At 39.4% G+C, this 16,596-nt stretch overlaps 1 protein-coding gene across 1 annotated transcript in view; it reads left to right on the plus strand.

Annotated features, from left to right (window-relative positions):
* Positions 1 to 2,172: 2,172 nt before the first annotated feature.
* Positions 2,173 to 16,596, plus strand: part of vwc2l (von Willebrand factor C domain containing 2 like) — a 44,151-nt gene continuing 29,727 nt past the window's right edge. Inside the window, exons 1-2 of the mRNA XM_036573329.1 lie at positions 2,173 to 2,324; positions 4,483 to 4,880. Of these exons, the coding sequence (XP_036429222.1) occupies positions 4,500 to 4,880 (381 nt within the window). The 5' untranslated portion in view covers positions 2,173 to 2,324; positions 4,483 to 4,499. The remainder of the gene's footprint in view (positions 2,325 to 4,482; positions 4,881 to 16,596) is intronic.

Here is a 16,596-nt window from a genome sequence, read left to right on the forward strand (position 1 = left end):
TTAATTTCAATTACAGTCTTTAGATTTTCAGGTGGTGGATCATTCTCAGCACTGCAGTGACACTGACGTGGTGGTGGCATGTTAATGTGTGTTGCACTGGTGCGAGTGGATCAGACACAGCAGTGCTGCTGGAGTTTTTAAACACCTCAGTGTCACTGCTGGACTGAGAATAGTCCACCAACCAAAAATATTCAGGTCTTTGTCTTTTAACACCAATTTTGGAAAAAAAAAAATTTCCTTTGACTCTTCTTTAGGCAGGTGGGTCATCTTATATCTCCTCAGGCATGTCTTCTGAAAAATGAATAACATACTCAATGTTTCGACTGGAAATTAATAAATGGGTATTTTTGCATAGTACTGTGCATCATAATTACCAGCATCTCCATTCACTGAGGGTGTCACCGTGAAGAGCCTTTTTTGGTCTAACTTCATCACAGTACAGTCAAATCTCACTTTATTTATCTCTTATGATCCCTTGGTCCATAAAAGGTATCCTCACTCTGGCTCCAAATGCAGTAATGCAGTGGCCCCTACGGGCTACCCTCTGTAAATCAATTTCGCATGATTTCTTTGATTTCAGCTGCACGCATACAAACAAGATTCAAACCATCATCATAAACATCTTAGGATTTTGTTTGATTTCATCTGCACATTCAGAATAGCTGATAAATGTGTTCCTATTAGAGGTGGGTGAGATCTTTCCCCCTTATTTTAATCTGAGAAAATGCTTGCTCAATATAGCACAAGTAAAAGTACCCAGCAGAGCATGCACATATATCACAGAGCCCTGTTGGCAAAGTGTTTTATGATGAGGGGGGAGATATTAAGACTGCTTTTATGACTCTTGTTCTTTTATAGTCTGTGTTGTGAAACTGCCAACTGGACAATGTTCAAGCTGCCTCTGTCCATGGTGGTGGATTTTTTGACACACAATGCTCGGTCTATGTCGTGTTATTAGACTGCAAACTGAACAGCAGTAGAGTGGAAGTTGCCCTGTCCATGGTGGTGGATTTTGACATAAAATGTGTAGTCTACGTTGGGTTATTGGGCTGCTAAGTGGACAGCCACAGTGTTCCAGGTACTGTCCATGGTGCTGAAAGATTAAGTGAAGCTGCCCTGTTCATGGTTCTGAATTTCCACACTACACGTTTAGTCATCACAGCTCCAGCTGCGGTTCTGATTGTTAAACATTAAACGTTTATCCTTCATTAAACCTCAAAGCTACAGCCATTTATTTGAGAATTACAGCTGCAGCTGTCCACAACACTAGATTCCCCACATGAAACGTTTAGTCACTGCCCAGTCTAAGCTGCTGAAATGTTTAGTAGCCTCTGCATTTAAAACATAAAACATTTATTCTACGTTAAACCCCTGAGCTACAGTGCTGAAGCCCCTCGTTTACGCTACAGCCGCAGCTGAAGCCGCTGTCCATGGTGCTGAATTCCCCACAGCGCGAAGCCTTTGGTCTACGCCGCGTCGTTAGATCGGCTTCTGGACAGCGACAGTGCTGAACCCAGTCGCTGTCCGTGGTGCTGAAACCGCGCACTCGAACAGCTCCTCAGTTCCCACCGCCGTCGTAGTCCACTTATCAGCTCCGTCTCTGACGCTGCTCTTTTCCTCTCATCCGACGGAGCCCGGGAGTGTGTATGTGCGCGCAGGCGCGCGCGCGCGCGTGTGTGTGTGTGTATGTGTGTGTGTGGGGCGCCGAGAATCTCCAGCGTAGCTCAACTTCTCTTCGCATTAAAAGGTGGAAACGTAATGACTGTGGCTCCCACCGTCGTCTGCCTTTGCAGCTCATGCGTTGCGGATCTTTAATCCCGATTCTCAGATGGTTGGATATAAAGACCTAATGGCGTTTCCTTCGTACACCTGCAGCATTTGGAAGTTGATTGAAATTCCACTCATCGCCGCGGACGACTAGGTAATCAGCCAACACCAGAGGGGAAGTATAATATTTTTTTATTCCACACCTATTTTGGATCTGTTTTCCTCGCATAGCGGCACGAGCGGTCACTTCACTCAGATGACCGGGAAAGGATAAATATAAATATGTTTACGTCCAACATATTTCTGGATATTTCATCGCTCAAGTCGTCCTCAGAACATCGAGGCAGGATCATGACGAGAGATCCTTTCTAATTGTTTTGTTTTGGTTTTTCTTTCCTGTTTTTTAATCAAGATGGATTATTTCTTCTATTGGAGTAAGTGGTCTTCTTTCTTTTGATTGGGATTGGGATTTTTTTCCCCTCCATTCACCATCACAGAGGCGCTCTGAGCTCGTTTTGCCTCGATTCCAACAAAGTGGAACCAGACGTTTCAACACGGTGAGTTAAATGCTCAGTATTAAACATCACAATCAAACACAGGCGAGCAAAAAAAGTTATTTCACCAAACAGACGAGCGAATGCACGACTCAACATCACTACGCGTTAATTTCCCAGCCAGGCTTTTTCAGCGCAGGCTGTGGGAAGAGAAGCAGCTCCTGTAGAGAAACACTGGCACGATCTGGGTTTTATATTTCAGGGCTAAAGTTGCTCTCCGCTCGCGCTGCCATTTCGTGGTTAATTTCTCGCAGCCTCACGAGTGAAGGAGCATTTGGAGCAGATCCCACAGCGCGCTCCTCAATGACTCAGAGAAAACGTGGCCTTTTTTCATGCCTTTTCTGTTTTTTTCACTCGAAGCTGTCAGGAGTTTGCTGGAGTTCGTGGCTCGACCGTTGCAGACCTGCTCGTATCTGCTCTTTGGTATTAGAGACGAACTAATAGTAGAGCGACGTGTTGCGCACCAGAACCCAGCCTCCCTCCAAACCTGCGACACCTTCCTTAAGCGTCTGAGTCTGGAGGGGCTCTTCACGTTTTCCTGCGTTTGTCTAGAGTCTCGCCCTCGGTGAACAGGCTGAAGCAGGCTAGATAGCACATACGCACGCACACGCACACACTGTCCCTTTCTCTCTCCCTCTCTCTTTCTCTCTCTCTCTCTCTCTCTCTCTCTCTCTCTGTCTCGCTCTCTACCTCACTTCAAAAGAGCACGCCCATTCTCCATGGCCCAACACTTCATTATAACAATAGCTTTCTTTTCATTTCGCATAGACGCTATTAAGGTAACGTTTTAATAAGCCACCGTTTAATGGACAGGACTTGCATTCAGAGCACATAAAAAATAGATGGTGTTCAGATAGAAAGAGCTGATGTGCGCTTTCAGAAAACAACAGAAGGTCTGACAACCCACCCTGCAACTCAGCACCCACACAGAGCTCCATCATTTCTGATCAGAGGTGGGTAGAGGAGCATCCTACAAAAAAAAACATCCTACAGTTAAAGCAGTTTTGCTACTTCAATGAAATAATGACTGGATAAAAGTAAAAGTAGCTACCAAAAGAAACCCTATAAGCTCCAGTGCTGAGTTCCCTATAGGGTGGTACTGGATCTAAAGGTGGGCTCTATTCTTCTCTTTTTTGGGACTCTTTTGGCCTAAAATAAAAAGCTAAAGGGACGGCAAAGCAGAACAAATACCGAATGACATTCCTCATAAATATACTTGAAACATGCTCTCAGAAAAAAAGGTACTATACTGTCAATGGGGTGGTACCCTCAAAAGCCCGTCTTCAGTATCTTTAGGTAGGGAACATAACTGGACCACATTCTACTGCTTTTGTATTATATTATGAGCTGCATTGGCTCCACACACCCTCTGTTGACTACAGCCTTCTTATTTTAGTTTTTAGTTTTTGAACAAATATGCCCCTTTCCTCTGGGAAAGTGAATGTGGTGTACCCTCAGTACTCATTTAAGGTACACAATTGGACTTTAAGGCCCCCATTGCAGCTTTGAGGGTATGTTTACTCTGTTTGTATCTGGTACTAATTTTTTTGACAGTGCACCAAGTCTCACACACTGTGCTTGTATACTTGGTACTGATGGAACTGAACCTGTTGCTGCCCACCTCTGATTATGCTTGTGATTCTCTGGCTTTGGTCCAGAGATATCAGCCATTTCACAACACTTTCACCTCCTGGATGTAGAGTAAAAACATACAATATACACGAGATACAAGACATACAATAGCAGAACCAAACCACCAAGATCCAACCAAATAATTAACACTATAACAATGTTTTTTCTACGTTTTTCTCATGTTATCCTCTTTAACTATCCTCGCCTCACCAACAGAAATGATGAAGAATATTGCTATAATCAGTGTAACATATTATTATTTTGTCTCTGTATTCCTAAAAATGAAGGTTTCTAAATGGTACATTATGTGGAGGTTCTTTAAAAAGGTTCTCCACATTCTTAGCTCATTTACAAAAATGGTTCTTAATTAACCATCCACTCAAAGTTTTTTGGGAGCTTCTTCTATGGAATAACTTCAAAGAGCTCTTTCTGGCACCTTAATTTTTAGCAATTTGTTAAAGGATTGTCTTTAATGTCTTATTTGCTTTGTAATAGATATTTATAATAATAATAATAATAACAACAACAGGACTGCCACGGCGAAGGATGGGCCCTCTCTTCCCTGCTGCCTGCATCGTACTGCTGGCTGTGAACGCCGCTGTGTCGCAGGCCGAGGACTACGCTGCGGACGAGGCCGAGGCCGAGCGGGCAGCCAGCAATGACGTGCTCTTCGACGACTACAGGGGCAAAGGCTGCGTGGACGACAGCGGCTTCGTCTACAAGCTCGGCGAGCGCTTCTTCCCAGGCCACTCAAACTGCCCGTGTGTGTGCACGGAGGACGGGCCAGTGTGCGAACAGCCCGAGTGCCCCAAAATACACCCCAAGTGCACCAAGGTGGAGCACAATGGCTGCTGCCCGGAGTGCAAGGAGGTCAAAAACTTTTGCGAGTACAGAGGGAAGACGTATAAAATCCTGGAGGAGTTCAAGGTAAGAGGCTCTCTGTGTACCTCTAAAGTTCTGCACAGCAAAGTTCCCAATGTTGAATGAACAACAACAGTATTTACTCTGTACAAGTGCAGCCAGAAACAGATAAACATTGTAAGACCCAATTCAACACTGTATCTGATTCATAATCTCTTTACTAGCACAGTATTTGCTAATGTAAAAAAGTCAGAGACCACCCTTAATTTGTTTGATTTCAAGTCAAAAAATGATTAAAAGCTACAGAGAAAATTAGACTCCTAACAGCCACCTGCAAGACCTGGTAGACACCAAAACTGTCCCCAGCAGATAAACAGCACTTAAAGCTTTCATCTTTGAGAAAGAGGAGAAAATCAAGCTGCTTCAGATCTGAACCACCAAAGTCCAGAGCTCAACATCACTGAATGTGTTTGGGATTATATTGTTAAATAAACATTGTGGGTATTCATTTAACACTGTAAAGCCTAATTCAGCTCCATAAGAGTGAATTCAACATTGGGGATTTTGCTGTGCTTCAATTAATGATGCCAGCAAACAAGTTTAAAAGTTATTATACTTCTATAGATGGACATTTATTCAACAGAAATTATGTCACACATTGCAAAACATTGGTACTGCAGGCATTTGTGCTGTGTGTTCCACAAGTACCCGTTTTAAGCCTTTACCCCATACATGACCCCTCTTTACAGTCTGTATAATAAAACACTGAGCCCAGCATTTACCAGTGCCAGTGCTGTGGTCCACCTGCACTGAACAGTTTCATGGGTTTTCCTGCACGTGAGTCCCATTAGCTGATGATGAGGTTCTTCCCATGTGTTAGAGTAGGTAAACACAAAACTGTGCAGTGCAGGTGGAAAGCATGAATGAAGAAACAGAAATGAAATAACAGGAACATCCTGGAATATCCCAGAATAACAGGAATTTCCTATAATATCAAAGAACAGCAGGAACTTTCTGTAATTTATCATAAGCTGGTTATGGTGGAAAATATTTAATCAGCATTTTAAGTGGGCGATAATCTGCAAATAGGTCAACACCTAACCAACCCCAACTGTACAGTGGAACATCATTCGCTGCCTCTAAAAACCCTTATCTGTCTCTATCCAAACATTCAAACACAATATGGAAATGACCACAATCTCAGTGCAATGAAATACTCAGAATACAATTGAATTGAAAGTTGTGAAGTGGGGGATGGCCAATTCCAGTCTTTTCTTAGATGGGAAAACCCTATTAACAGTGAAAGTCAGCCCATTACTGGGTTAACATGGCTCACAAACCTACCAGATTACAAGGAATGAATATGACAGCATGAAGTCTGTAGCATGTGGACCCACATAGTAAACGTAGCTAGGATAAATGAACTCCTACAGAGTCCGTATGAGGCTGAAATCCAGCAAAAAGCACTCTGTAGGAGTTTAAGTAACACCGATGGAGTTCATTTAACACTGCTGAGGTTACTGTGCTCCTTCCCTGCCATGAACATGACTACAAACAGAATTTAAAATGCAGAAATATCGTAATGCAATGAATGGAAAGCCCAGCTATACTAAGCAGCCATGGCTCAAAATGATTACAGGATGTTGCATTTGTTTTGAAATATGGATAATATTTGGTACATATGCACAAACCGCTCAATTTCTTTAGAGCGTTCTCACAGTAAAGCTTATCTGTCACTACAAACATGTCCATACCACATGAAACAGTCCACCTGACAAAGCAATCCGTTTGATTCTTGGGTGCATCAGTGAGCATTCTTCTTCTTCTTGCTTTAAATTTAGGTTATTCATATTGATCTCAGAGAGATGGCAAGCCAATCAATCATACAGGCACAGCGCAAAAAAGAAGCACTGCCTATCTAAAGAGACTTGTCAAGCTCAAACAGATACATCAGCATTCAGCACGTCTGTTTTAAGAGCTGTTTTCCGACCTGCTAGAAACTCTTCAGAGGCCCGAGTTCATTCATTAACGCCTCATGCAAGCATCGGCAAAACGGCAGCACAGCCTACGGCCCTATTCTTCATAGCTGACTAACTCAGATTGCTAGTTTGATGAATGCATTGTGAACAGGGATTTTTGTGTTTACCACAGGTATCCAACTCTAAGTTTATCCCAGCACATGCTGTAAGCCACAACAACAACAATGCTGCAAGAATTCAATCAGTAAAATGCACAGTGTGTATAGATACAGATATGTTAGTGAACTCTAAGATATGTTAGTGAACTCTAAGCTAATCCTAGACGTAGTGCTGGGCAATATGACAACATTTATGGTGAGTGTGATAAATTACATCAGCTTTTCTAAGCATATCATGGATACATTCACTACTTCTAGAACACTAACCAACTACATGTTTCATTACAAAAAAGAGGGCATAGTGATGCTGTTGGAAAAAAACCCTGCATCTTTTCTTTTTTTTTTTTTACAGGCCAGTTGCCCTTTATATTGTGTGAAAATCTCATAGGAAATAGACTAAATGAAACTGTCCAAAGTGACTTGGAAAAAATTGTGGTTACATTGACTTTACATTAAAATTAACATATATTTTTGTTCTCTCCTGTAAAGTTACCATTGTGAAGATACAGGTTTTGTTCCAACACTGACAATAATTAGTCCTGATTGATTTAATGCAGCTCATTATGTACCCAGAGTTCTTCATATTTGTAACATGTCACCACTGGTTCATTTTGCCCATTCCAACTTATCAAACCTTAGAAAAAAAAAAAAATAGTGTGGCATATTGTGTATAGAAAAAAAATCTTAAAGTGTCATGATACAATATTTTGGCCAGTGTCTCAAAATAAGCCAGCTACAAGTTCACTCTTAAAAAGTGGTTCTTTAAGGGTCCTTAATAACAGCAATGGTCTTACATAGACTGTGAACACTCAAGGTACTCTCTGAATGCATAGATGTTTTTTCTCTATGATGGAAAAATTGCTGTTGATGGTCCTTTAAAGAAACATTGTTAAAATGGTTTGACATAGCAAGAAAAAAGGTTGTCCTACTAGAACAAGTCAACAGAGGTACTATATAGAATTATTTTTGCTAAGAGGGAGGAGGGAGGTCTGGAATTAGTTTACAGTTCACAAGACAACAGTATAAATGTTTATATTGTGTATATACATTACTTTCACACAGTAATGTTGCAAATATATATATATTTCACCCACTATACACTACTGAGCACTTTAAGTCAAATACAATTACAGACTGTAGCCCATCTGTTGTCATGCACAATCTGTCAGCCACCCACTATCCCATTCATCATCGGTCAGTTTCAACACAGGATGGCTGCAGAACTGATATTATTTGGGGGGGTGGAGCATTTTCAGCACAGCTGTTGACACTAGCTGGGTTTCTATCCATACAGTTTGTTTTTTTTTTATTTTATAAAAATGACTTTAAGGAAACTGCAAATATGAAATACAATCTCCAAAATTCACATAAACATTTATTTAAACATTTATTTATACACTCGCTTTTTCCTGATAAAAAGAAATGTGATTAATGAATTACAATGGAAATGCATTTGACATAAATGTGAATAGAATACAGTCATAGGTCTAATCAGGTGATTCTGTCATACTCGGCCCTAGACACAAAGCATGACAGAAGGCAGGAGGTACCAGTGAACTAATGAAGAAATTAAAACTTCCTTTTATCCTTTCAAAGAAGAAAACATTATCATGGTTTCAGTGGTAAACAGAAGGTGCTTGCAGCTGATCTTAAGACATTTTATTATGTGCATTTTGTCTCACACAATGTGCTCTTAGAGGTGAAATAGAGCAATAAAATTAAACATAACAGCAAAAACAATTTACTCAGCATTCAAGATTTCCTTCTAAGCTTGCTCCATGTTCCTAAGAAGTGTTTTTACAAATGTGACAGAGAGATTGTTTTCCCCTGAACAAGAGCTGATGGAACCAGATTAATTTGCATAATGTTTTTGCACCATTTTCAAGAAAAGTTATTTGCTTGAACCAATAGATAGATGGAAATCTGGGTACTGACATAGTAGTGGCATGGCAGTGAGTGAGGTGCTGGCATGAGTCTATCAGCACAGCAGTGTCATCGCTAGCCTGAGAGTGGTCCTCCACCCAAAAATAATCAGAGTCTGTGGTCAGAAACTGACCACTGATGAAGGAATAGAGGATGGCTAACATTAGTTGTACGTCAACAGATGGGCTACAGTTTCTGCATAGAAGCAAGGTGGAGCAACAGGGGGTTTCTAATAAAGTGGCCAGTATGTGCAATTTTTCTTTTTATACATTCTGTGCCTCAAAATACACTACAGCACAGTCAGGAAAACAATGTCCACTGAGTAGATGGTAAAGAGAAGTGTGACTGTTTAGCCCGGTAGCACAGATTCCTCCTCTTGGACAGAGTAAGTTAAGTCCCTTCCCACAATTATGCATAGATTCGAATGCCAACAACTATATCTGTGTAAGAAGTAACCATTTGTTCAATTGCTAAAAGGAAAAATAGGGAAAGTGTGTTATTAATAAAAACATATTAGCTAGATGACTAAAAATACAGAATATTATATATCAATATGATCAATCAACAATGCAATATATCATACATATTATTGTGAAATGTGTGGCTGGTGCATCGGCAGAGGCTTACATATTAGCTTTTGGCTAGCATGTTAGAACAGAGCACTATAAAGCACAGCTCTTGTTTAATGTTAAAGTGCTCAGAAAATGGGATCGAGGCACCACTGTGTACTAAACTGAATCATGAATTTTGTGAATCGTTACACCATTAATATCAGCTTGTATAACTCATCAATATAACAGCACTTTCACAGCACTGCTCAGCGCTAGGCAAACAGAATGTCATGCTGGGCCGTTTGTGCATTGAGCACTAGCATTGGTCCTCCATAAAGGGGCATTCCTGCCTAAAACTAGCATTGACTATGTCATGTCATGGCATCTCTCAGCCTCATCAGTTTGACAGAATTCACGGTTTTATATACTTTTTCGTTTTCATCCACCAGTGTTCTCTCACTACAATACCCAGCATGCATTATGCAAATATGAACCATTGGGAATCCCCTACATGGTGACAGATAAATTCACTGGAGAGTGAAACATAGAAAACAGAAGCATTAGCTACTGCATTAGCCAGCTAGTGAAAGCCACCCTCAAATATCTGCCTCAAAGCACTTGTACTTTTTAAAAAGTTCCCCCTACCTTCAAGATGCATCATCAGCAGGGGGTTTTCCTAGTCCAGGGGTCGGAAGTATGCAGCTGTGTTACTGATCTGTTGCGGCTCCACAGCAGAATTAGATTTTTAGGCACAACATCTTTTGCAGTAAAAATAAAGCTCTGCTGATCGTTCTAATACAGTTTTAACAATAAATGGTCGTAAACGCTGGAGATAATGTAGAACTGCTAATTCACCAGCCATTAACCCTGAAGGTTGGCACCCAGACTGCTGGTCACCATAGCAACGCAGATAACAATCTCGCCTGACTAGAAGCTAACGAAAAGGCAAAGAGAAAGATTTAAGATAAACGTGTATAATTTGGAGACAAATGGACCTATTTGTGTTTACAGCCACTTCAGCTGGTTTCCTGATACGTTTAATCTGCACCGAGAAACTGTCCAACACTAAAATGTCACGAAGCTGAACTCAGCTTCTCAACTGAATTTTCCCGTTCCACCTTAAATGGCGCCTGCTGCAGAAGCCTTGTAAAAAAAATCAAACATTGAGAGACATTTTACAAGGAACTGTTCCACTTTTGGAAAAGTTTCCTGCCAGAGATGTGAGAAAAGCAGCTATAGCTGAGCTTAAGCTTAAAGCAGAACAAAGTAAGTCTGCATTTTCATTTGTAATAAATTTGATAGCTTATGCTAACATATTAAAACATACTGAGGCATATTTACAGCCAAGATGGTATAATGGACATAAAATGTTGTGGCTCCCAAGGTCGTTTGATTTTTGCTGAAAGGACAAAATGGCTCTTCTTAGCAATTGCATTGCCCACCCCTGACCTAGTCTTTAAAGTGGAAAATCTCAATCTTGACTTTAAGCATTTCTGTAGTTTGTGAATAGGCATGTTTACAACAGATGTAGCAATGGTCAGACAGTGTTATTGTTTGTTTAATAAAAGGAAGGGTGTAGAGGGGTATTGTTGGCATTGCTTTAAGTCTTTATTTGTCATGATACCAAATATAAGACCACTCTGTCAGTAAAGAAAGCTTTAGCAAGCCAGAATGAACTTTATGAATTGAATACATAAATTTGTCTTCCAAAATCATGATTCATCCTGATAGACACTAAATTCATAGTAAGAATTTAATGAAAACATTCATTAGATTCCTGACCAGCAGGGTGAAAGTGAATGCAAACAGTGGTCTCTTCTATAGAAAAGCATCTCTACATATTGAGAATCACTGGCAAACCCTTACAGGTTTTAGATTATCAAGGTTATAAAGATTGAATCTTTTCTAGCTAATGCTAGACTTTTCTCAAGATCTTCTCATACACAGTTTTTTATCAGCACGGTCAGAATTTACAGATGAAATATGGTCTTTTCATCAAACCCTGCATTCACTCTATTCAGTTTCTGGTACAGGACAGCACAAGGATAACCAATGAATACGTATTTGGATCATGCTCCGTATTGATACTTGTATACCTCTCAAATAGCAGTTTAGGTTGTCAGATTTAGTTTTACAAAATACAGAATGAGCAGGCCTTGCAAATAAGCATCTCCGTCCTGAAAAACATGTAAACTAGTATTTATATTCATTCTGCTGATATAAGCAAGATCAGCAAACCTGTGGTACAATTTGTTTAACATTGTGTCATTTAAAACCCAGGCACTGTGCATGGCAGTGACATGACATTATACAAGCCTACAAGCTAATGAGTGTACTTGTATCATGAAGCACACCATGCACTTTACTACTGTGACTGAGTTTAACAGGCCTCAGAAATGCCAAGTTCATATTTCACAATGGACCGGCTATATTGTATTAATAACTACATTTTTCTGAGGAGGTTTAACATTTACATTATCTTTGTCTAGAACAAAGAAATGTATATCATTTGCATGGCAGACTGCACAAAATAAACATCCTGAGACTCAAGAAATATTGTTTAGTGCATTTTAATTTCTAGTAGCACCTGAAAACTATAACAATGAACATCCTTGAACAGTGGGTAGTTGGTGAGGCCAGAGGGTTTTCGTGTAACATTTTAAAAATCCTTGAATATAATACAAGTAGTATTAAAAATGCATACAAAACAAGCTGCAAAGCACTGTGTTATTCAATATTGCAACTGTGATTTCAATCAGATTCTTTTTCTTTAAATTAAGAAAAGACCTTTTTTGCCAGAAAGACCATTTTTTGGCCTTGAGCCTTGAACACTGCATGTAGTGTACCAGACTAAGTGTTCAGAAGCTCTGAATTATTAAGTAAAATTTCTCTGCTTAAATAATGTGAATAATGTAGGATATAATTAAAAGCTGCAGCTCTGATGATCTGAAAATTGGACTCTTTCAAATTGTAACTTAACAACAATAAAATCTTTCAGCTCTGTCTCTGCAGCATACAGAACTCTGTTTAGCCCACAAATTACAAATACATTCAAAATAACTTAACAGTACAGTTGTTCCCATTCTACACTCCTGTAACTGCTCTAAAAGAGTCTGCTTTTTTGTAGTGTGAATGGCTAAAAACTTCCCTTTGCAAGCACAGGAACGCCATTTGCTTTCATACAGCATATTGTTACAGTCAGAACAAATTGTGTATAGCTACAATGATAACTTTACAAAACAAGGGAAACACATTCTTAACTTATGGAAGTCAATATAACAAGATTTTGACGAGAAGTAATTTTGCATCATTTGAGTTCATGTTGGTCCATTTATTATGAAATTTTAACTCAATGCAAAAGGGTAACTGGAGTTTCCAAATTATGCACAAAAAAGATAAAAGTGGAGATATACGTTTTTTCCATGACAATATGCGCACTGTTAAAATAATCTAATAATTTTATGCTAAAATCCACAAACAAGACAAATAGTGAGTGTGACGTGATTTAATTTATGTGATACGCTAAGCTACTACTGGTTTTCTAGGCTATTATTATGCATAAACTTTACAGTGACATTGTTCCTCTGTCCACGTATGAATAATGCCATGTTGGCTCATAAATCAGTTAAAAGCAGCACATTATTTTAAATAATAAATGATTTCAGTGTGAAAATGAAGATTTTTGTACAATATCTATTTGGGTATGCATTTCTCCTATGAGATGGGCACCACTTGTTTTAAAACTAACGTATTTATTGTGCTAGACACCAGCTCAATCGGTCTTTATTTCAGAACGTCAGTTCTAAGGTGATACAATAATGTATAAGGCACAGGCAAGCTGAAATGTGATGTCTTCATACAGAAGTACACAAATGTCAAATGACACGTTTTGTTTATTTTCTAAATGAAAATCAGTTAACACATCATCTACATAGAACAGATAAATATGATATTTTTCTTCACATTTTAGTAAACAATTTCACAACTCGGTACAAACTTATTTGTTGAGTTTTACCTTACAGTATAAAATGTGTCATTTCCCCAACATGTTAAATTCAGCAAATAAACAGTAATTGAGCACTAAAATGTGCAGAACTGTGTTCTCTGTAGAGGATGTGTTAATATATTTTCACTCAGAAAATGAGCTAAACAGGCACTTTGATCAGGGACACCTTACCTCTGCATATCTTTGCAACTGTATGAAAATAGAGAATCCCAGGAGGTTAATTTTGTCTGTAGTAGCTTTAAAAGCTGTAGTAGTGGCTCACAGGCCATGTAATCTCATCTTAAAACATGCCAATGTACTGCCTGATATGTATTCAGGATCAAGAAATTTGAATAATGTATCTGATGCTGCAGTAAAGCAAAGCCTGAGGAAAGAGTTTTACTATGCAAGCCATTTTGGCCACATACATCCACACTGTACCTGCAACCATTCTAATTAAACAAGGCACAAGCCAATCCCAGCTCAGCTAATCAGCTACTTGGCAATTGGCGACGGAAAAAAGAACCTGCAAAGTCCTTTAAGTGCTTTTCCACCAATTATCTCCCAGCAACCCTTGCTTCTTTTAAAGTGGCTCTGGCTTACCTCCTTTGAGCACCGTTAATTTGGCAGATGTTGATTTGATTGAGACTTTGATAGAAATTAGGGACTAAAGGGCAAAGCTGGCAACGATTACTTCTTCACCACATTACCAGCCTCAGTAATGTTTAATCAACAAAAAGGCCGGGCTAAGTAGATGCCACCTACTCTGTGATTTGGGTTTCCTCATATTAGCTTCAAATCAAAACGAAGCTTCCAAAAGCCGACGCGGTGTACGGCAGATGCAAAGGACAAATCAGGTGCTGCATTTAGCCTGATGTTTAACGAGGCTTTTAGCTGCCTAACAGGACATCTGCATTAGATAATTAGTATTGGGGGAAGAGCCTAAGTAAAGCACTGTACTGCTAATTAGGGGCTCTGGGATCAACTTCTTAAGTCTAATACTTAATCCGTCCCAGGTAGAGACTGGCTGACGTGTAAGCGCAAGGCTGATTAGCCGTGTGTTTTGATGCACGCCCATGTTTTCTAGCCTGCCCAAGTAAGCCTTATGATTTTGATGGGGCAGATCAAGTATAATCAATAGCTTCTCACCCTCACACGCTCAGTGACCTTGAGCGACGTCCTCTAGGCAGGAAAGGACGTCTCCCATCTCTTCCGACTTTATCCGGCCTGATTGATTTCCCTCCCAAAAGAGAGCGGGATCAAAGAGCGCAGATATAAAGTGGAGATGAGCCGTTGATGAAGAGGTGGACAAACATACATTTCTGATCAGTTTTCCAAGGCTGGCTTGCTGCAGGTGTTTAAGAAGGCGAGGGATATCATCTCCTTGTTTGGGTCTGGAGAGAATTTCAATCCATCTCTTTGAATTACACGGAGAGCGGTGAAGCCCAGCTGCGAACGAGAGGCAAAAGGGCGTTACGGCTCCTAATAGCAGCTCCAATTAAGAGAAGCCGACAGGGTAACCTTTGGTGTGGGCCACGCTGGCATTTCCTTAGGCGTCGACACGGTGCTCTCTCTGCAGAAGCCTGCGTTTACTTGGCACGGCGGGCGGAGCGGAGCCCCGCAGAGATGTGACTCTTCCAGGCCCACGGAGGGCTCTCCGCTGAGGACAAGAGAAGACTGCAGGCTTCTGATGTGTTAGTAATTACTGCAGATTACCGTGGCGGAGAGAAAACTCGACATAAAAACTCAAAGTGCAACATCAGCGTGTGCCTCTCTGATAGTTATGTGCATATGTGGGACATGGGATTCACTGGAACTGAATATACAATATCAATTATACCCCATGACTGCAGTCTGTCTAATGTTGCTTAAAATAAGTCTTATGTAAGAGCAAAGGAGCCAAAAAGTGATGTCAGAGAAGAACCACTTTTGGTTCCCTAAAGAAGTATTCAGTGGATGGTTCCTTAAAGGAATACTCTGTAGCACTTTCTATGAATACAATGAGGTAGAACACACATTTAAAAAAAAAAAGCACTCGTAAGGCAATTTTTTCATGTAATATATAGTTATACATATTTATATAATGTTATATTGTTAGTACCAAAGAAACTTAGTACCAGCTTACATAGTATATTATGCCATGACTATAATAAATCTTCTTTTAGTCTAAAATGTGTCTCCCGTTGTGACAATACTTCCTATGAATCCTGTATTCACAATGTATCCTAAATGCATTTATAATGCGGTATATGGCATGTATAACACCTTATAATGCCTGACATAAGCCTGTATAATTGCACCTAAATAGTTATAATTACATTACATCACATTGTTATAATTATAAAGGAGAAGTATATGACTTTTATAACATCAGGTTCCATAATGCATTATAACACCAGTCCCTAATGCTGTAATGCACTGTAACAAGTTCTGGTGTACAGTGTTCATAATAATAGATATTTTTTCATGTAATGTCTTTGCAACAAACCACAGTGTTTCAATAATAATAAACAGGGAAATAAAAATTCAAAACTTGTTGGGTACCTTCATAAATTTCATAAACCAAAGAAGTTTGATTACAGGTAGTAGAACATGAAAAGACATTATCTTATTTGTATATACTGATTCTGTTTTCATTGACCTGTTCGCGAAAAATTGGCTCAATGGGTTTCTCACTTCACTAAAAGCCTGTAAAGAACACTTATAGTGCTCCATTATATAGTTAACAAAAAAATCCCATTTAAAGTCTGTTAAGACTAGACATAATGCTCTATTACATTTTATATATAGTTACAGTACAATACAACAGTAATGTTCTTATGGACAGATATTATATTGCCTTACAAAACCTGAATTTATAAGCTAGAAGAAATTGTACAGACTTTTGCCAGGCTTTATAAGGCATTATATATATGAAGCATTATAAATGCGTTTATAAGTCATTATGAATACAGAGTTCATAGGAAGTGTTACCCACTTACGTATCACATATACAATGTACTGTGATTATAATTAGGTTATAATAATCATGTGTCTATCAATAATAATTAAACTCAAATAAGTATATAAATGCTGTCACTTTACTTGCAAAGACATGTTATAATGCACTAAAATGACTGTAGGCTATCAGTGCCATAGACGAAAGCATGTCTTTGCTCAGTGTGTTTTATGAATAAACAGGTCATA

The sequence above is a fragment of the Colossoma macropomum genome, unplaced genomic scaffold (assembly GCF_904425465.1).
Source record: "Colossoma macropomum unplaced genomic scaffold, Colossoma_macropomum, whole genome shotgun sequence".
Classification (NCBI taxonomy): domain Eukaryota; kingdom Metazoa; phylum Chordata; class Actinopteri; order Characiformes; family Serrasalmidae; genus Colossoma; species Colossoma macropomum.